This window comes from Mycetomoellerius zeteki, unplaced genomic scaffold, assembly GCF_001594055.1.
Source record: "Mycetomoellerius zeteki isolate Tzet28-1 unplaced genomic scaffold, Tzet1.0 scaffold379, whole genome shotgun sequence".
Taxonomy (NCBI): domain Eukaryota; kingdom Metazoa; phylum Arthropoda; class Insecta; order Hymenoptera; family Formicidae; genus Mycetomoellerius; species Mycetomoellerius zeteki.
The window spans coordinates 162,634-182,902 of NW_017257370.1; the positions used below are offsets into that span (position 1 = coordinate 162,634).

At 32.6% G+C, this 20,269-nt stretch overlaps 3 protein-coding genes and 1 long non-coding RNA gene across 7 annotated transcripts in view; all 4 read left to right on the top strand.

The window, feature by feature from the left end:
- The first annotated feature begins 732 nt into the window (after nt 1–732).
- On the top strand, nt 733–5,047 carry LOC108726002 (WD repeat-containing protein 3). 3 transcript variants are annotated; one of them, XM_018453354.1, is made up of 15 exons: nt 733–797; nt 1,139–1,328; nt 1,400–1,609; nt 1,672–1,869; nt 1,942–2,115; nt 2,219–2,424; nt 2,541–2,676; nt 2,755–2,945; nt 3,021–3,216; nt 3,298–3,525; nt 3,604–3,873; nt 3,941–4,183; nt 4,268–4,434; nt 4,521–4,743; nt 4,827–5,047. In XM_018453354.1, exons 2-15 carry the CDS (start codon nt 1,158–1,160, stop codon nt 4,989–4,991), a joined length of 2,778 nt encoding a protein of 925 aa, XP_018308856.1. In that variant the 5' UTR covers nt 733–797; nt 1,139–1,157; the 3' UTR covers nt 4,992–5,047. The 3 variants fall into 3 exon arrangements, with proteins under 3 accessions (XP_018308856.1, XP_018308855.1, XP_018308857.1); XM_018453353.1 differs by lacking the exon at nt 733–797 and adding an exon at nt 825–883; XM_018453355.1 differs by lacking the exon at nt 733–797 and adding an exon at nt 1,001–1,064.
- A 593-nt stretch (nt 5,048–5,640) lies between these two features.
- Nucleotides 5,641–7,900, top strand: LOC108726006 (UPF0536 protein C12orf66 homolog). The gene is made up of 9 exons (XM_018453358.1): nt 5,641–5,913; nt 6,010–6,156; nt 6,239–6,390; nt 6,454–6,594; nt 6,688–6,826; nt 6,921–7,114; nt 7,176–7,326; nt 7,452–7,562; nt 7,694–7,900. Exons 1-9 carry the CDS (start codon nt 5,833–5,835, stop codon nt 7,862–7,864), a joined length of 1,287 nt encoding a protein of 428 aa, XP_018308860.1. The 5' UTR covers nt 5,641–5,832; the 3' UTR covers nt 7,865–7,900.
- A 916-nt stretch (nt 7,901–8,816) lies between these two features.
- LOC108726011 (WW domain-binding protein 4) overlaps nt 8,817–20,269 on the top strand; it is a 46,644-nt gene continuing 35,191 nt past the window's right edge. For both annotated transcript variants that reach the window (XM_018453364.1, XM_018453366.1), the window contains exon 1: nt 8,817–9,172. In XM_018453364.1, the coding sequence (XP_018308866.1) occupies nt 9,171–9,172 (2 nt within the window). In that variant the 5' untranslated portion in view covers nt 8,817–9,170. The remainder of the gene's footprint in view (nt 9,173–20,269) is intronic.
- On the top strand, nt 17,793–19,525 carry LOC108726014 (uncharacterized). The gene is made up of 3 exons (XR_001936782.1): nt 17,793–17,908; nt 18,778–19,279; nt 19,368–19,525. It is a non-coding gene; the product is annotated as an uncharacterized lncRNA (long non-coding RNA).

The following is a 20,269-nucleotide window of genomic DNA, read 5'->3' on the forward strand; positions in this document are numbered from 1 at the left end:
CAGCTTTGCAACTGTTGTAAAATTCTTTAATATGATTGGTTTATACATTTAGATCTGTAAGGAACCAAAAGCAAGAACCAATCGTATTGAAGAATTTTACAACAGTTGCAAAGCTGCTTTCTCTGCTGAACGCAGCCATTGTTACTGTTAGGTCAGAATCAGACTACGCATTGAAGATTGAGATTGAAGATTGAAAAATTCAAATTTAACCAATCGAAATGAAAGGAGCTAAAATTTCTTTGTCCTTATTGGTCAAATTTCAATCTTCAATCTTTAACCTCAATCTTCAATGCGTAATCTGATTCCGGCCTTACGGAAGGTGTTTGCCATGGCCTTAAACAATTTTAACCTATCAGAAATCGTGTATTCCGATGTATCCGATTTCTGATAGGTTAAAATCGTTTATTCTTTATTCCTATTTCTTATTCCTTCTATTGTGCGCAGGACCTTACGTCGATTTGTGTACAACGGTACAAAGCTTTAAAGTGCACTCAGTGCTCACCAGGGAATCGATTCTGTATCTTAAAACGAGGTGAAAATTACAAAAGTGAGCGAATTTATTAGAATACTAATAATTTCATTGGTCTACACCTAGTATATTTGCTCATTTTTGTAATTTTCACCTTGTTTGAAGATACAGAGTTGATCCTCTGCTCTGCGGGCCTCTGTTACTTCTGCCAGTGAAAAACGCTTTTAAAAATGGTCATATATTTGCGATGATGCGCACGCATTTCTATCAATTCATTTCCAGCGCCAATCTCTAATCATATCTACATATGATCCATGGCTGATTACACGTGCGTTTAGTACCTTAACCTTAACCACGATTGTGCTATGCTTGTAATATGTATGTTCTAAATGATTACTAGGACGGCTCATATATGTAATGATTTTTATGAACAATATGTGATATTTGTGTATTCAAATTCTGTTATTTTCAGATTACTTTTCTTAACTTTTTGATATCACACGAAATTGAGTTTAAATTAAAATACGTAACTGATTTTATGCTTGACTTTATCGACCTTTCTTAATGAATATTGCTGCCTTCTAATCCTTTACTAGTAAATTCACAGTTTATTTTCACAAATTCTTATGTGTGAAGTACATATGATTCTACTTTGATTATTTTCTTCAGGCTATAGACAAACTGCAAGATGGGCCTGACCAAGCAGTATTTGAAATATGTACCAGCAGGTAATGCAAATATAATTGCGAGTCCTCGATGCAATGTTGTCTTTGTAAAGTTGGATGGTCAAGAAGGTAGATTTGTAGCTGCTGCTGCATGTGAACATGTATACATTTGGGATCTGCGACTTGGAGAGAAGGTAAATTGAAAAATGAAGGAACTTAATAGGTTTAATATTTTTATATTTCATGATTGTAATAATAATTTCAGGCACAAGTATTATCTGGAGAAAAGGTATGCGTAACACGTCTGGCTGCATCACCTGATAAAAAACACATTGCAGTTGGTTATGCAGATGGCACAGTGAAAACTTTTGATTTAAGTACTGGCGAAAATGTTAGCATATTTGTAGGACATAAATCTGAAATAACAACGTTGGCATATGATGTATTAGGACATAGACTAGCCACTGGTTCCAAAGTAAGAATCTTTTACAAACACAGCAAAATTATAAACGCTTATATTTTTTATTTATGTAACAGGATACAGATATTATTATCTGGGACATTGTGGCAGAAACTGGAATATGTCGGTTAAATGGACACAAAGGTGTTATAACCAAGCTGGTATTCATGAAGGAGCATAATATTATTATTAGTGCAAGCAAAGATACATTTGTAAAGTTTTGGGATCTAGACACGGAACATAACTTTAAAACCCTTGTTGGACATAAATCAGAAGTAAGCTTAATTATGTTCTTGTTTGTTATTTACATTCTAGATGATTGTAGTATTAATTCAATATTGATATAGGTGTGGAGTTTCGTCTTAATGAACGACGATCGTTACTTAATAACAGGATGTAATGATATGGAACTACGTGTTTGGAAAATAACATTTCTTGATAACAAGAATATTGAATTAGATACTGCTGTTGGTACAATAGATACCAATGAAGAAAATGAGGAAAGTGTGGATACGGATATGGTATGCAATTTATATTATATTCAGTTTATGGTGCCATTTGTTCTCTTTATGTAATAATTTTTTAAATAATGCATATAATTATAAGTACATTGTATTTTTATAGAAATATCCTATAAAATGTGAAAAAGTTGGAAGCATATTAAGAACTACGAGAGGGCGAGTTGTTTCGTTAGAAGTTGACTCCACATGCAAAGTTCTTGGATGTCACGGAGTGGGAAATTCTATAGAACCGTTTTATCTATTATCTGAAGATACAATAAAAGATAGATTTACAAAAAGACTGAAGAAAGAAAGACGAAAAGCTAAGAAGTGAGTTTTAGCAGAAAAGCAATTTTTAATTTATTCTTTAAAAAATTTAACTATTGTACATATGTTTGAAATATGTTTCTTGTGTTATATACTATATATATAATATATATTAATAGAGAAGGAAATGACGCAGAGAAAGAGCTACCTACTGCACCATCTCTAAAGGATGAGATAAAACGGTTGCCTGTTATTCAAGTATCTGGCAAAGCAAAAGGACTTGATTTAGTTATAGGCAGAGGAAATGAACTGAGAGTTAGTAACAGCATAAGACAAATTTATATAAAATCATTTAAAATTTGCGTTATATTTTATTTTGCCTATTCTGTGTAGGTATGTGTTGGAATCAGTAACAATTCGATTGAATTACATTCTTTGTTTATGGATGAGAAAAATCCGGAAGTAAAGTGTTTGCGTTCAATAACGGCACATGGACATCGTACAGATGTTCGAGCTATTTGTTTTAGCTCCGACAATTTGGCATTTGCTACCGCTAGCAGAGATTCTGTCAAATTATGGAATAGGTAAGGTATCTTATCAAATAAACATTTTAATAAATGAATATATGTTAGAGATTTGTTAACAAATATAATTTTTAGACCAACATTGTCATCTTTACGCACAGTGCAGTGTGGTTATGCAATGACGATAACATTCGTGCCAGGTGACAGGCATTTGATTGTTGGTTTAAAGGATGGAAAAATGCTTATTATTGATATTTCATCTGGTGATATCTTGGAAGAAATATCAGCACATTCCAAAGAACTTTCGAGCGTAACATTATTTCCCGACTTGGTAATAGCTTTTTTTTAATAGCTAAGAAAAGTTACAATCGTTATTAAAATGTAAAGCTCATTAATACGTTTGTACAAATAGAAAGGAGTTGCCAGCGGTGGTGGTGATCAAACGGTGAAATTTTGGAATTTTGAACTTATTCAAGATCCTGACAATCACATAAAAGCGAAAGTTCTTTCTGTCTTGCATGTAAGAACGCTTAAGCTCGAAGAAAGCGTGCTATGTGTAAGAATAAGTCCGAATAATAGATTTGTAGCTGTTTCTCTATTGAACTCTACCATTAAAATCTTCTTCTTGGATACATTTAAGGTATCATAGCTGTTTTGAGAACATCAGTTTATATCTTAAATATTATCTCTTTTATTGTATTTTATATTTTTATTATAGTTCTTTCTGTCGCTTTATGGACACGAGCTACCAGTACTGTGCATGGATATATCCAGTGACTCCACACTCATAGCAACCGGTTCTCAAGATCGTAACATCAAGATCTGGGGTTTGGATTACGGCGATTGTCGCAGATCTATATTCGCGCATGATGACTCTGTCACAGGTCTTTCATTCGTGCCTGGAACTCATTATTTCTTTTCCTCTGGTAAAGATGGCAAAATTAAACAATGGGACGCCGACATATTTCAAAAAATCATCACATTACAGGTAGCATATTTTATTAAATACTTGGCGTATCAGCGGTTTAATTACAGTACTTCCATAATCTATGTAGGGTCATTCTGGAGAAAGTTGGAATTGTTGCGTTTCATCAAACGGGGCTTACGTTGCATCGTGCGGTTCCGATGGAGTAGTTAGATTGTATGAGAAGACTCGTGAACCTTTAGTATTACAAGACGTAGCAGAAGAAGAAAGAGAACAACAGGAAAATGAATTAATTACTGGGGAAAGTACTGCAGTATTAGGACAGAAACAACAAGCATTGCCTTCTAAAAAGACTGTTAGCAGTGAGAAGGCTGTAAGTTGAATTATTTAAAAAAATATATAATTTACAACATAGAAAGTGTTAAAATATTTTTTTATGACATGCTTTTTTCACCAGGCTGAACTGATATTGGAATGCTTGGAAATATCCAATCAATATGAGACAGAATTGAGTAAGGTCGTTCCTAATGACAAAGCACCACCTCTTCCTCTGCTGATGCAGGCTTACAATTGCACGAACACGGAAGACTTCTTATTGGAAATTTTTAAACGAATTAGGGCAAGGTAAAATGCAATGGAGTAATAATGAGCATCAGAACAACAAAACTTCAAATAAAAGTGGAAAATATAACTGAGATCTTATGTTTTAGTGAATTGGAAGAGACATTATTATTATTGCCATTTTCTGTTGCCTGTGATATTCTTCAGAGACTCCCTAACTTATTAAAAAATAATTATCATACCGAGTTATTAGCCAGATTAGCTCTTTGCTTAGTTCAAGCACATCATGGTCCGATAGTGGCCAATCAAAATCTTTTGCCTACTTTGGAGATTGTGAAGAAACTCGCTGTAGAAAAAATCTCTGTTTTAAGGGTAATGAAAGTTTATTTACTGACTGCGTGTATTATTTATAAGACTATTCTTTATCTGATAGATTAACGAACAATGATTTTCAGGATACTATCGGCCTTAATTTGCATAGTATGATGTATTTGCAACGCATTTTTGAGGAACGGGAAGGAATTAAATTCTTTAGAGACGCCACTAAGAATGTTGAACACAAGAAGAAAATCAGAAGAAACAAGGAGAAGGCTATAAAAAGAGCAATCATGAACTTGTAGATCTAAATGATATAAAGAGCTTTGTACACACACATATATATACATATATGTATATCTAGCGCAGATTTTCTTCATATATCTAGTAGATATATTATACAAAGTAATAAATAATATATGTTTTTTAATTAAATAAAAATAAATTTATTAAAAAACTTGATAGTTAACTGTTTACTAATAATTAAAAATTATTATTGTATCAAATTGTCAGACTTTTACTACTAATAAATCAATCAAGCTTTGATTAATTAATTAATCAAATGCCTAAAATTACTTAAGTTTGTTGTTCATTAAATATTAACTTTATAGATCAAAATCTTTTTAGAATTCATTATAATTTAATTGGTACAATAATAGACATACGATTGCTCAAAATAAAATTAATATGACAGACTATAGAAGAAGTAAAGATTTTATGATCAGCTCCTAGATTGAGAATCAGTGATTCTCAACTCTAAGTCAAATGACCAACACTAAAGTTGATCATTTTCGTCATTTCACTAGTGTTCCTATTTCCTTTTTTAATTTAAAATTTAAAAAATCTGTATTATCAACATCGATCAAGGCTGTTTGGTAGTCACTCCAGCATCCCCTTGAGCTATCTCCCTTAAAAAGCGGTAGCTTAAAATTTTAGCTAAAAGAGCGACGTATGATTATTATTTTATATACGTTACTACGCGCGCAAAGAAACTTGGCGTTCGCAATACTTGTAAGCGTCATTTTATCCCAGGTATAAATGGAAAACACCCATGCACAACGTCACAACATAACCTCATCAGTATGACAGCATTGACAGTCGTATGGTCCATTGTTTATCCGCATATGCTGCAAAGAAAAATAGAGGATGGATCATGAGGACGAGTTCCTTAACGCCTTCTTCACACAGGTCGCTCAATTATGCTCTGACAAAGCTAAGGAAACAGTTGTAAGTGAAACCAAATCCTGTTATATGTGTATTAGTGTGAGTACTTATAAATGCAATTGTACATTTTTGTCTGAAAAAAACATAAATTTAATTCAGGAGAAAGAAAGAGAATCTTGTAAGCAGATGCAAATGGGTCCATGGGGAATGCTCTTGATGCATTTACCACAGATAGCTGTTGCGGAGCGTTCATATGCAGATTTAGGTTTCCTCAATACTAAAAATAAAGGTTTTCTTAGGAAAGATGTACGTATTTAACAACAAAAAAAATGCTTGTCAATGATTATTTCAGTCAATGATTATTTATTTAATTTACTATTATTTACAGAATTCTTTAAAGACTGTCTATGAATCACTGAAGTCTGATTTGAAAAGATTAGAGGAAATGACCAAGGGAACAAATTCCATCGGTACGGCAGTCGCAAATGTTTCCAGTCAACTCTGTCAATTCATCACAGCAAGAATCCAGCTGATAGATTTGTTAGTATATTAGTATTTCAGCCTTATGTTTCTACTGTCATATTTGTGATTATTGCATTATAGCTATGAAAGAATGTACAATATGAGTGTAAATAGCAAAGTTATGAAGCATCAAGAATTGCTGCAGTGTATAGAAGGAATAGTAAAATGCTATTTGTTATCCTGTTCTCATTTGGCATTAACTGCTATCAAGACAAGTTTAACGTATGTATCCTCTTATAATATTAGTAATATGTAATTTTAGTAATATGAATTATAAATTTTAATGTATGTAAGAAGCTAATCCTCATTGTTCAGATTAGAATGTGAAATACTAGTACAATTAATGAAAGCACAAGTGGAAGTTCAAAATTGGAGATTTTTGCCAACTCTGATGGCACTATACGGAGCGCAAACGCGAATGTCAGCTTGGGAAAGAACTCTGCAGAGCAAGGAGGTTAGCAATATATAAATAAAAAAAGCATAAAAGTTTTAATTCAAGATTTTAAATCTAATTCTCATCAAGTATTCTAATTCAAGATTTTTTTTAGTCCTGGAAATTGGGTTTTGGTGCAACATTTCTCAAAGCAAATCAACAACCAGCGTTGTATCAATGGCTGATGAAGCTCCGCAATGCTATATTAGCCAAGTGTTCTCTGTATTTCCACACTACTTTAAGCCAACAAGCTAGTCCAGGGGAAATGAGGAGTATTATGAGCAAACAGAGTATAGATTACTATCATAAGTAAGATACAGATATTGTTTTGTTACTTGCACAGAATATGCACTGATAGATACTTTTTTAGGATACAGAGTTTTCAGCGAAAGTACGATATACTAGCGGTACTGATAATCTTCGACTCCAGAGAAACTGAAAATTCAGGTTCTGGATACAGGCATCCAGCAAGAGGAGCAAACTCTTTCGAGAATTTTCCCGTTGTTGTTTGTTGTCCTAGTGTAAGTATAAATGAATTTTTTAAATAGTTTTTATTAATATAAGTATGTATTAGTATCTATACAAATAAATAATACAAAGTGTACATAACATCCTATGCTTTTTTTATAAAATTAATGTTTTTCAGACATTCACGCAGAAACCATCGGTACACTTGGACAATATCCAAACCAAGATAAAAGAACGGCATGCCGAACTTCTTACTATGGACAAAGTGATTTGTCATAAAAGCATGAAGGTGCGCTCATTAAAAATAATTTTAAACATTACAAATAAAAATAGAAATTAAAAAATAGGAATAATCCAAATAAATTATAAACAATTGAAATAATTTGAAGGATTACTCCATCTAAATTAATATTCCTACAGGATTCGTGTACATACTCTTTCCACAACACCGATCTCACAATGACTCTCGTGATTGTATTTGAAAACGGGAAACAAAAGGATAAAGAAACCCACATCACATCGTTTATGATGGACCTCTCTATGCAAATTAGATGCAATAAGGTTTATGAGTGTCTGAAATTATCAAAATGAGTATTTGCGCGATGAAGAAATAAATATCAAGTTATGCCAAAGATCTAACTATGATATAGTAAAAAATTCATTAATATAAATTTATCGATATCACGATGTGCAAAATAATAAAAAGAAAGTTTATTATTTGTATGTATGCAACTCATAACCTTATATATGTCTCCAAATAGTAAGAATATTGTTACTTGCACAAGAAGAATTGAAATAAGAATATTGCAACTATTAATTTTCTTAATTAATTATTGACTATTTGATATTATTTTACTTTGTGATACATGGGGTGATTTAGTTTTTATATATTTGATCTCATTAATTATATATTATAGACTGAGAACAGAATTGTTTTCTATATTTTTATTATCTATCATGTTAATAGCAATGTTTCTTAAAAGCTTATTAAAAGCTTCTATTAATTACAAGTTTTTAATTATTATCAAGGTCCCTGTGGTTGATGCTACGCTATAATTATAAAAAATAATTTGAAATATCGTTTGAGCGTTACAATATTTAATTCCTGTAAATGAAATGTTGAACAGAATATTCATATTCTTTCATTTCTTAAAAGCTTATTAAAAGCTTTTATTAATTACAAGTTTTTAATTATTATCGAGGTCCCTGTGGTTGATGCTACGCTACAATTATAAAAAATAATTTGAAATATCGTTTGAGCGTTACAATATTTAATTCCTGTAAATGAAATGTTGAACAAAATATTCATATTCTTTCATTTCTTAAAAGCTTATTAAAAGCTTTTATTAATTACAAGTTTTTAATTATTATCGAGGTCCCTGTGGTTGATGCTACGCTACAATTATAAAAAATAACTTGAAATATCGTTTGAGCGTTACAATATTTAATTCCTGTAAATGAAATGTTGAACAAAATATTCATATTGCGATATCTTGAAAATGACGAAAAATATATTCGCAAATTAATTAGTGTCAGGCATTTCTCGGTAGATGGTGCCAACCTACCGAACGCGATCAAGCGCTGGATCAGCTGAGATCAGCTGATTGAGCTGATATTTTATGTTGTGATTGAGATTTTTTACGTGGCTGTATGTAATTTATTAGGTGTTATTTCGTCGCAATTTGCATCGATTCGTGATTGGTCGTGTACGTGAAACTGTGCGCGTCTTTTACGTTTTCGAGTGCAGTGATAAGAGTGGACGAGACGCGACAGTCTTGCAGATTTGCGAGCGTCTTGTACATCTTTCATCTTCTGGACGCAACGAAGATCAATAGAGTATTGAATCGACTTTCCAACATCTGAAATATCAGTGAGATATTGTCGGCGAGGAACAAAAATGTAAGTATTGTTGTCTTTTATCTCGTCTTCGCGGTTTTCTGTCGGGCTCGTATGTTAACCTTTTCGGAGTTGACGCCAAACAAGTTGAGAAGACTTTCAAAATGTGTGCGTTTTGTCCAAAATTTGTAATTTTCAGAAAATGAAAAAGAAAGAAACTCCGCACACAAGAAAATTACGCACTTTACAGAAAATAACAATATGCCAATCAGTAGGATGTGAAATATTAAACAAAATTACTAAAAATGTTAAACAAATGCATTTTGTTTGTCTCTAGTTAAAAAACATAATGCACTTGAAATGTCTGTTTTTTCAGCATATAAATTAACGATGAGAAAATGTTTTCTGAACATCTCAGAGTAGCTTATAATATGAGTTTTTCACTGAACGCTATCTAGGCATTTCTAACTAATAGCGTTTTCCACTGGGAAAACTGCAACACTGGTGCGCGCTGAGTGCAATTTTGTTGTTCCACTGTGAAAACCAGTTCAGTGTTTAATGTTCCACTGACAAAACTGATGCAAAAAACTTGCACTGAGTTCAACTTTTGCTCCACTGTCTTTGAAATCAGTGGAGACCAGTGCAAGTTGAAATTGAGGTTATGTATTTGCGCTTTCAAATACGATCATACGTTAAGGCATGATATTAAATTATTTTAATTAATAACAAAATTATTTTTAGTTTTTGCATATCCAGTAAAATATTATTGTTATAAAAAATTATAAAAAAATTAATAAATAATCGAGGATGTTCAGGAGGATCAGGAGACACGGTAGTATCTCGGCGCTAAGCCAAGCGAGACACTGCTGTGCCTCCTTTACGCGAGCCGGCGAGTTGGGGGTGATTGAGATTTTGTAATAACCCGGGTAAAAAAGAAAACTTCTTCATTTAATTGAAATTGTAATTTGCTTTCTGGATCTATTCTTTATTAAGTAAATTTTATCCTTTTTTAAGGTTATGCTCGAAGTGACAACAAAAATCGATGCAATCATGTGTTCCTCTGAGTCTGCACTATTACTGCACTAATGCAGTTTTCATATAAACCTAGCACGGCGCTAGTGCTGCACCAGTTTTCCCAGTGGAAAACGCTATAAAAAAAAAAACAAAGAAATTTTGGACAAAATGCATTTTGGAATTCTGCTTTTCAATTATTGACGCTGGGTCTATAAGGCCTATTTAATTTATGTTAATTAAAATTTAAAAGGCACCAATTAATTCCAAGAAATCCAAACGACAAAATTTGTATTAAAAAATGAATGCTAAAGCTGCGTTCCAAAATTCATTGCTAGCATTGAAAATCTATAGTTTAATGTTATTTGCACTACAGATTTTCTGCACTGAATTGTGGAACAGTCTGAATTTTTTAATAAAAAATTTAGAAATGTATAACATAAAAGAAATTTTGAATTGTTTGACATTTTTTTGGTAAGAAGATTTATAATTGAGCGAGTCCACAATAAACCCATCGTCAACTCCGGACAGTTCAAGCACAATTGTAGACATAAACACAGACATTTCGTTGTGTCTTAAGGATTTGACATGACAGAAGAGTTTCTTGCAAATCCTGCAACGTAATCTTCCATTTCTTTAATGAAGTGAATGACAGTCTTCTTGTCTTTCTATTAGCTATTTATAATGATCAATATCAAATATGAATTGCTATACTAAGAAAAAAAATTCATTTGATTATATTAATTTAGTTTACCTTCATTTCTTTCAATACAGAAAGAAATGAATGTATATTGTATACAATGTATGTAAGTCGAACATATATTTTGACTTAAATACACATATTTTAATATAACTTAAATATATATTTTCCAACGAAAAGAAACCAACTAAAAACCAATTAAAAACAACTAAATTAATTTAATCAAATAAACAATCAATGCGTTGAAAAATGAGTACTTATTCTTTTCTAAATTTTTTCTTAAAGAATGAGATTAAGATTCACATATCTGCTTGATAGATAAGATAGAATGGTGAAAGCTAAAATTCAACTTTATTAACTTTGAAGATAAAATTAAATTCTTTATTTATAATCATTAATTTAAAAAATCTTTGTAAAGACTACTTGCAATTAGTCCCATAATAACAAATTTTCTGTATTTGCAGAAGAGTACTAGCTTATACAAATTTTATCTTGAGAAAAATGTGAACAATTTCTCAAGCATTGAAATGTCTATTTATACCAAGAAAGTATTTTCTAGTAATGTTATACGCTGAGCTCTACCGATACGACAAAACGTTCGCCTCATTTATAACATTACTGCACTACACATAAAAACACTCGATTCCGTAATGAGCGTATCAAGCAATAGCGATATCATGTATATTCTCATCCTTTCTATGCAACATCCTGTCATAATAAGTAACGAGAGATACAGATACCTTTTCTTTATCGTTTCAATTATTCGAAACGTTTTAAGCGGAAAGAGAAATATGATTCTTTGCTTTCCCCTATCAATTTTTTATTTCTGATAGAATAAAGATTAATATAATAATAAAGATAAATTAAAATAATCTTAAATCAATTATTTATAATGTCTTTTTAATAAACTTTTGACGTGATTTATAAATTTAGCAATGAAAAAACTAATAAATTTATGAAGAGACAATAATTAATTTTTGCTAACATAAATTAAGTATAATGTTGGAAGAAAGAGAGAGAGAGAGAGAGAGATATGTATTCTCTCACATCTGCAGAGAAATTTGATTACTTGCTGTTAACAGTTCGGAATTATTTTATATTTCAAAATAAAAATAGCTATCTGTACATAATTGCAAAAAATATTAAAGTTTAAAATTATTAAAGGGTTGCCTAAAATTAATAGAATTTAGCTGCGTCTTTCTCTCTTGCTTATTTTAGGGGAACTACGTTGCGAAACGCGAGTACAATGTCTTACGTGTTTCCATGGTAGACGTCTCAACTTCCACACTTAGGCAAATTTACTTTTCGTATCATTTAACATAAAAGCTCGCGGTCAATTAATTATGACACACAGGTCACGTAATGCGGCGCGTTAACAAAGGTTGCGGCAGCTTATATCTCCTGATTATATATTCATGAAAATTATATATTCTTTTGTTATCCGAAAGAATGGTAATCATTCATCTTTTTTTTTTTACGTTTACCACCGCAAAGCACTTGTCGCACGCAGCATGTTACCGCGGCGTTTTATAGCGCAGTGCAGTGCAACTATCTGAACCTAGATTAGTGATAACGCTTGACATAATTCACGCTGTATACTTCTCGTAAAACGAATCGCTGCTCTTCTGAGCCACATGTGTGGATTTGTGACCAAAGTTTGTGGAAGTCGCCGCGCGAGTACATATGACTTAGGCCCAGTTCCACAACTCACGGTTAACTCTTAACCGAGGTTTCTCATCTCTTTCCAATTCTAGAATTGGAAAGAGACAATGAATAAGTTGAATTAAGAGTTAAGGCCTTAGACGTATTTTGCATAATGCGATTTTCACGCTCCATAACTATTCTTTTAATTTTTTTCCATCTCTCTTTCTGTTATTACTGAAATATTTTGATTAGTCCGGCTCTCAATTTTAAGTTGCTAATTGTAGATTAATCGAACTAAAAATTCGTTTCCGCACTCCTGCTTTGTTGAAAAGGTTTTATTAACTCGTTTGAAGCCAGAACTAACTTGGAGAAGAAAGAAAGTAATTCCTTTTTCAATTGTTACGTCCCATCCGAATTTTTAATTTCACTCCATTTTATCTTTTTCAATCCTGCTCATCTTCATTTTACTGGGCGTATAACTTACGGCCGCGGCCGTATCTGCTAAAAATACAACTTCCTTGACATGGGTGTGGCGTTATCTCGCCGATTCTCACGTGCGTAAACCGGGCGCTCTGCTGTAATAATGCCACGTGCTAGCCGTGCACCGAAATTAGAACCGTTTGACTATCTAAGCGGAGCTTTCTTCGTTATAAATGTAGATGAACGCGGTGTATCTCTTGAAGAAATGTACGAGCTATAAGAAGCACGCGTTCTTTGAGGAATTAAAAGTTACTTTTTCTTTTTTAGCCGAAGAATATGAATTATTATTGAAATTGGAAAATCCTTACCGAGTGATCTGAAGCAGAGTTTTTTTTTAAGTAAGCGACAATTAATTACAATTATACCGTTCTCTTAAAATGTTTCAAAAACGAGAAGGAAATGATCTCAGAAATAATTGAATGATTTAATCTAAAACACTTTTATATTGTTCTCTTAAAAAATTCACTATTAGGATTTATATTTTCTTGATTTATGAACAATTATTGCAATATTTCCGCACAAAGAATCGGATAGGATTGATCAAATTTCCATCTGTTCAATCTCTCTGTGTATACTGCACTGAGAAAAGAAATTTCAACTAACTGAACACATTTAGTTTGGTTAATTCAACAAATTTTATTTAATTGAATTTAAGTTAGTCTGCTTAATAAGCTGTTCAATGTTAAACAGACTACGGTTAAATTCGATTAAATAAAATTTGTTGAATTAACCAAATCTGCAAACAACTAAATGTGTTCAGTTAGTTGAACAAATTTTTTTTCTCAGTGTGTCGTGACTAGGTCTGTAACTGTGTCGCATTGCATACGAACGATGGCAGTAGCAACTCGAATCTATTGTGCGCCTCTCCCGTATCTGTCTGTATTTAATAAGCGAATGTGGGACATTTGGCGTTCGTTATTGGCCAACACAACCGGCGTGTGCCTCCGTACGCGACTGTTCAGGAAAACCTGGCGAAAGGAAAACGGCATCTCTCTGTCGCATCGGCGACGTCCCGCCTCCATTGGATCACATCGACACGTCTTTCACGTCATCACGTAGCTTTCCTGACCCGAGACGCCTAGACGCATTGCATTGGTGCCTTTGCCAGGGAAACGCCGCAATACCATCTTACCGCGGCTACGTTGTGACAGGCTCTTCATCTTGTTCTGCCTCACCCGGCAACATTTCTTTTTGATGATCGTCTGCAGTCTTTCGAGTACAGTACACTTTCGCTGGATATTCATAACGATGCCTTTATCTTTGCTTTTTAAAAGATTTGTTATTTTCAATTATATATTATATTTATACACAGACTGCCACACACATAGATATTTTTTTTATTACAAATTCTTAGGCAGATTGATTTTTTTTTAACCAGAAAATAAAGACTGTCTAGAGATCCTACAAGAGTCTGCCTATGAGCGATTTTATCAAAACGAGAAAGAAAGATATATTTATTTCTATGTAGTTCTTTCTTGCGCTAGAAGGAACGGTTTTGCTGAAGTATTTAAAAATTTAATTAGATACAGATCTGAAAATAATTCACTTGGATCAAAATAATTATATATTACGCTATAGTTGTTAGAATGTCAAATTTTTGCAACATGGTTCGGCATGCTTAAAATTCTTGCGTAATTATTTTGGAGGTTCAATAAAATTATTTTTAGATCTGTATCTAGTTAAATTTTTAGATACTTGAGCCAAAATCGTTCTTTCCATGTGCATATATATCTACTATCTTATACTTTAACTTGTACTTTCTGTCATACTCTATAATTTTATAATTAGGTAATTTTTTTTCTTAATTAATAGATTACAGAGCGAGACTGTATAAATAAGACAGGGATAGTTCCTAGTATATAAAGTATATGCATATCTACTTTTTTCTTACAGGATTTTGACAAAATCGCTTGTACCAAGACTGTTACATCTCTAGCTTTGTCTACAGCATGTATTATTAATTTATTAATGTACCGATACGAATTGAACTGTCTAATATAGAGTACAATTTTTTGACATTTCGTGACATTTGTATAAATTTGTCTTATCGCGTGATATATAAATTAAAAAAAATTCTATTAGACAAACAAATCGAATTATCGAATAAAAATTTTTCCGTATAACATAAATCATCGATACTTGACGCGTAGCAATTCCTGGCGATCACGCCTCGATTGTAGACTCCGTTAAATCGAATAGCGTCTTTATACGTCTGTCTGCGCTCGCGTGCGCGTCTTCTCCGAGCATATTTGCGTAGGTACAAATAATAGTATCGCTGCTGCGCATCTTACGTCAGCTGCACATGGCGCGAGATACACGCTCTAGGGATGAGATATTTCGAGTACGCGTAATCGGAACAGCAGGGAACGGAGATTTAATCGCGCGCCAACGTATACACAAGTTTGTCCCGGGCGAGCTTAAAGTTAATTAATAACGAACGAACTCGTTTTCAAGATTTAAGATTCTGTTTACAGAAACTGTTTACAGAAACCGTTGCTTATGAAACAAACAAACTATGTTTCTACGTTGCTATTGTTTTTTCGTTGCTATGTTTCTACGTTGCTATTTCTTCAGTTTGTCGATTGCACGTCTCAAATATTTAAGAATAAGGGCTGGAGCATAGAGTCTTGCAAAACTCATAATGCATAAGGTATAAGAAAATGAATCAATCAGAATCCTTCATTTCCTTCCTTTCCATGAAATAAAAGATTCTGATTGGTTAATTTTCTTATTCTTTATGTATTATGTGTTATGCAATGCTATGTTCCAGCCTTAAATCTTTAGGGCTATAGTCCAAAAGATAAGCATAGCATAAAATCGTCTGAGTTAATGAACATCCAACAAAAAGTTACCATTTTGATTTATATAACATGTTCATTGGTTCATCTTATGCTACAGTATGTTATGCATTTTACGTGTTATAGTCGTTATTAATATATTACACAACAAAGAATATCCTCTTAAGAATCTTTGAATGCGGAAAGCGAACCATTTTCGAATCAAGAGGTGCATTATCATGCTAGAGGAAGTCTATAGTCGTAGCGTCTAAGAGGCCATCGGCTTCACACATGAAGTAAAACCGCGAGTGCTACTGCCACTGTGGATTCTATTTGTGTCAAACAATATAAAGTAGAGACGTATGTGTCCTCATGCAGCCTCACTGCGGTTACATAAGTGCCAACGAGGGGGAAATGTACAGAAACGTGAGCGCATCGCCGTCGCTGCCTTAATGAAATTGAATTTGCATTCTGCTATGTGTCAGATTATACGTTTTGAATTCAATATAGAATGCCGTATCTCTCAAATCGCACATCTTTCAATTTTTGATGCAAGAAATCCATCATGATTTAATTATTAGCTTGTTCCAGTCTTTGGTGATCTTTGAAATGTGATATTATTAATATCACACTTTAAGTTATAAATTCTATTAATTAATTTATCCTTAATATAGTTATAAAGTAACTTCATTGATTTATTATTAATAGAGTTACACAAAATAACTCAATTTACTATAATGCTTATGGAATGGACTTAGTTTTAACAATCTGGAATCTTTCGTAAGAATTTACAGAATAAATATGCGAATTTTGAAAAAGTGGTCCAATTTTCAATCTTTAAGAGTGAGATTTTCACTTTTCAAAGTGAGATTCACTCTAAAAATTTTAGAAAGTAGCTTCGCTGTTGGTATTCTCGATTGTCCTTTTATGGTATAAAAATTATAAGATTTTTTTATAATTTTAAATTTTATATTTCAGTTTTGATATATTAGTTTTTTAAATAAATAAATTATTATTAATAATTACGATAGAGAGATACATCAATCTACTCCGTTCGAAACGGTGTCATTGACCGTTAAAAATTTGATTCTGCTATAATTATAACGAGATCGATTCGACGCGCCGTGATAGAAAATCGGAGCAATATATCTCAGCGATGTATAAATATCTTTCCGAATCCCGAAAAATCTCGCAAATAATTAACAAGCTGATTCTCGAGAGCAGGGACGAGGGTTTAATGGACGTGGCTCAACTAGACAAGTAGTGACGTTTTGACGCGTGCCTCGGCAAGATAAATCGCTAATGGATCCAGAAACCCGAGACATCTGCGATAATATAGCGAAGATGTAAAGGATCTTCCACCCGTAAACGTAGGAATATGCTTAGTGCTTTTTTCGGTATCGTCTTTCTGACGAACAATTCCGTCCCGCGTTTACCTTCTCGCGAAAGTGAAGGAGCAATCATTTTTTTTTCAGCATTTATAAGACGGATTGTCTTATGATCGCTGTATAAGTCTAAATCCACAACCCTGAAGCCGTAAAGCCGTAAGAAATTGATCAATCACAGTCGATTATTTTTCTCATATTTGACTGTGATTGGTCGATTTCTCACGGCTTTACGGCTCACGACCTCTTAAAGCAAGATTGTGGACCTAGACTAAGGAGAAAGAATAACTTCCGAACGAATGTGCAAATAACTTCGGTGAGCAACGATAAAATTTTCGAGGTACTCCCTCGCAATATACTCCTGAGGAAATTGAATTTCGTTCTTATTAGCCAGGTCCATGTAAGTCGGAAACGGTAACTGCTGATTGTCCGTAACTTATTCCAAAGGTGCAGTTTTTCCCCTCCTTTGTAATAATCTCCTACGACACGAACATACATTTTCATTTTTATAGAATTAATTGAAATTCATTAATTCTGTGCGACTGTTATATCCTATTATTACCTTTAATATAAATTACATCCGTTTTGTTTAAATTAATAGTATTACGAAGAAAACGTAGCTTTTTTAGCGCACATATATTCGTAGCTATATTCATTTGTTCCGGCTGTCATAATTTTGGCTTTCTTCCAAATCTTGTCATTGAGCGAAGAATTATTAGATTCTCTGTTAGCTTTCTTCTCAGATTTTATCCGTCGAACAGTGGAGAACACCTAAATGCTTACAATCATAAAAATGTACCAGGTGATACATTGATTAATTTAATTATTTCACTTGTGCTATTTTCTGCGTCGGTTAAATTGAATCAAGACGTAATAAACAAAATGCACATATTCCTTTATTATTTACATTTTATTTTATTATTCACATTTATACAAAGTAAAATGCTCGCATTAAATTCCCATGATATTGAATCGCTATAGAAAATATTAATATACAATATTTCCAATGTTGCTTTTAACTGAATGTGACAAGGGAATTGTTTAAATTACAAATTACAGGTAGCGCTCACGCGTTGCGTTTATTTAACAAATTATTCATATGTATGTTGTTGCTACAAATTGATAGCCAGTCAAAATCTGTGATGTATGACAGCACACACAGAAAAATATCATTCTATTGTTAAAAAAAAATTGACTTATTTTATTTAAAATTAAAATTTACTTATTTACAAATTTATAATATTTACAAATTTTAAAAAAGTTGATTATCATGTACTCAAAACATGAATTTATTTTCTTTTGAAGAATATTATAAAATTTTAAAGAATTGACTTTATATAATAAAAATCGAATTTATTTCAATTTGTATATAATCTTGATTGAAATATTAAACTTTAAATATTTATTGAATACATTGAAAAAAATTGAATTCAGAATATATTTTGATATAAATTGATGAAACTTATGATAGATTTGCGGATATATAACTTTTGAAATACTTATAATAAATAATTAATATTTGAATATATAATAGTATGTATGTTTTTTTCTTTGCAGAAATAAATTCCGTATACGTGATATTAAACATGACTCATATAATTAATGATCACTTTGTTTCTTCTTGAGCGTGAAGCGTAAATAAAGAAATCCATTACATTATTTATTATTTAGGCTATACCGAGCCGTATGTATTGTTGATGATGAAAATAAACGTGTGGTAGATCCAGAATTCCACCATTTTGCTGCCGATCGAAATTGCGATCACGCGAGGCGCGAAATCACTTAAACAGACGAGAAGCGATTAACGGACGCGCTTTTCGTCACTCATTCGGAAACTTAGGCCAAGATTTAAACATTAGTATCGTGACAGTTTAATATCTACGCCTTGGCACGAGACGCGCAAAGCGCGCTAGCTACTAGATCTTCAGTGATGTTGAAACCCAGGCTTATGACATGCTCGGATAAGCCGGTCGTATATTATAACGGCATTTAATACCGTCCATTGTTCTTTTCCCCTTGTCTTTATTATAATAATAAATCCGGTATATCCACGCGCGAAGGGAGCGCGGAGCGCCACGTGTTCGAACCAGTGTCGTTTCTTAATCATGGCAGGATCAAGCGGATAGAAACTAAGGCTGATACAAATGATCCGACGTGGAAGCTTACGATAGCTGTAAGACTGAATTTATTACATAAAATGTTTAAAAAATTTTAACGCGCAAGGATTATGGATCTCTATTGTGTATGTTTGTTATCAATAGCAACCCCACGCAATTAAAGCTTCGTAACCGGAACACCTGTCGAACATTCACGTTCTCGGTATTCTATCATTGACAAGTTATAGCACTCGTATAGCTGTAATAGATTGATGGGACGAGGCACGCCGTAAAAATAGGAAATAAAACTTACTATACGATCGCAGGCGGCGAGAAATAATTATATCATTGAGTACGTGCCAGCCAATGCTATGAATGTCATTTATTACACTTTAGCTTATTAAATATTATTAATAAACGGAAAGAACGGTTTTGCTAAAATGTAGGTAGACACAGATCTGAAAATAATTTTGTTTAGACCATTCGGATAATTAAGTAGGACGCAGTTTAAATTGTCATCAACATTTAAGCGTTCTACATAACTATTTTTCTACATAATTTTTACTCCCAAATGCTGCCAATCGAAGATTGGCGAAAAACGGAGGAATTATGAATTTTTCTACATAATTATAACTTGAAAATTTAGCTAAATACAGATCTGTGAAAATAATTTTGTTGAATGATTAAAATAATTATGTAGAACGCTCTTAAATGTTAATGAATTTAAGTTGCTGCTTAATTATTTTAATGGTCCAAACAAAATTATTTTCGGATCTGTATCTATCTAAATTTTTAAATATTTTAACAAAACCGTTTTTTTTCCTGTGTATTTTAACATACGAAATGTTCGCGAATGAATATTGTCTTACAAGGTAACTGGAATAACAATTTTCTGCATATACATAATAAAGAAAAAGCGAGAGCGATTATATAATAAATAATAATGAATCAACAATTTAATACAAGGGGCTACGAGCCATAGCAGTTATTTTAATAACAAAAATTCATACTTAAAACCAATAATTAAAAACAGACGTTTCGATCTATGAAGTCATTATCACATGGAG

What these genes read in the sequence shown, in the direction of transcription:
- LOC108726002 (XM_018453354.1), top strand. Translation starts at nt 1,158, where the DNA reads ATGGGCCTGACCAAGCAGTATTTGAAATATGTACCAGCAGGTAATGCA. An exon ending in TCTTCTTGGATACATTTAAG is followed by an intron (nt 3,526 to 3,603) that starts GTATCATAGCTG and finishes TTTTTATTATAG; the next exon opens with TTCTTTCTGTCGCTTTATGG. An exon ending in AAAAAATCTCTGTTTTAAGG is followed by an intron (nt 4,744 to 4,826) that starts GTAATGAAAGTT and finishes AATGATTTTCAG; the next exon opens with GATACTATCGGCCTTAATTT.
- LOC108726006 (XM_018453358.1), top strand. Translation starts at nt 5,833, where the DNA reads ATGGATCATGAGGACGAGTTCCTTAACGCCTTCTTCACACAGGTCGCT. An exon ending in GAACTCTGCAGAGCAAGGAG is followed by an intron (nt 6,827 to 6,920) that starts GTTAGCAATATA and finishes GATTTTTTTTAG; the next exon opens with TCCTGGAAATTGGGTTTTGG. An exon ending in AGTATAGATTACTATCATAA is followed by an intron (nt 7,115 to 7,175) that starts GTAAGATACAGA and finishes ATACTTTTTTAG; the next exon opens with GATACAGAGTTTTCAGCGAA.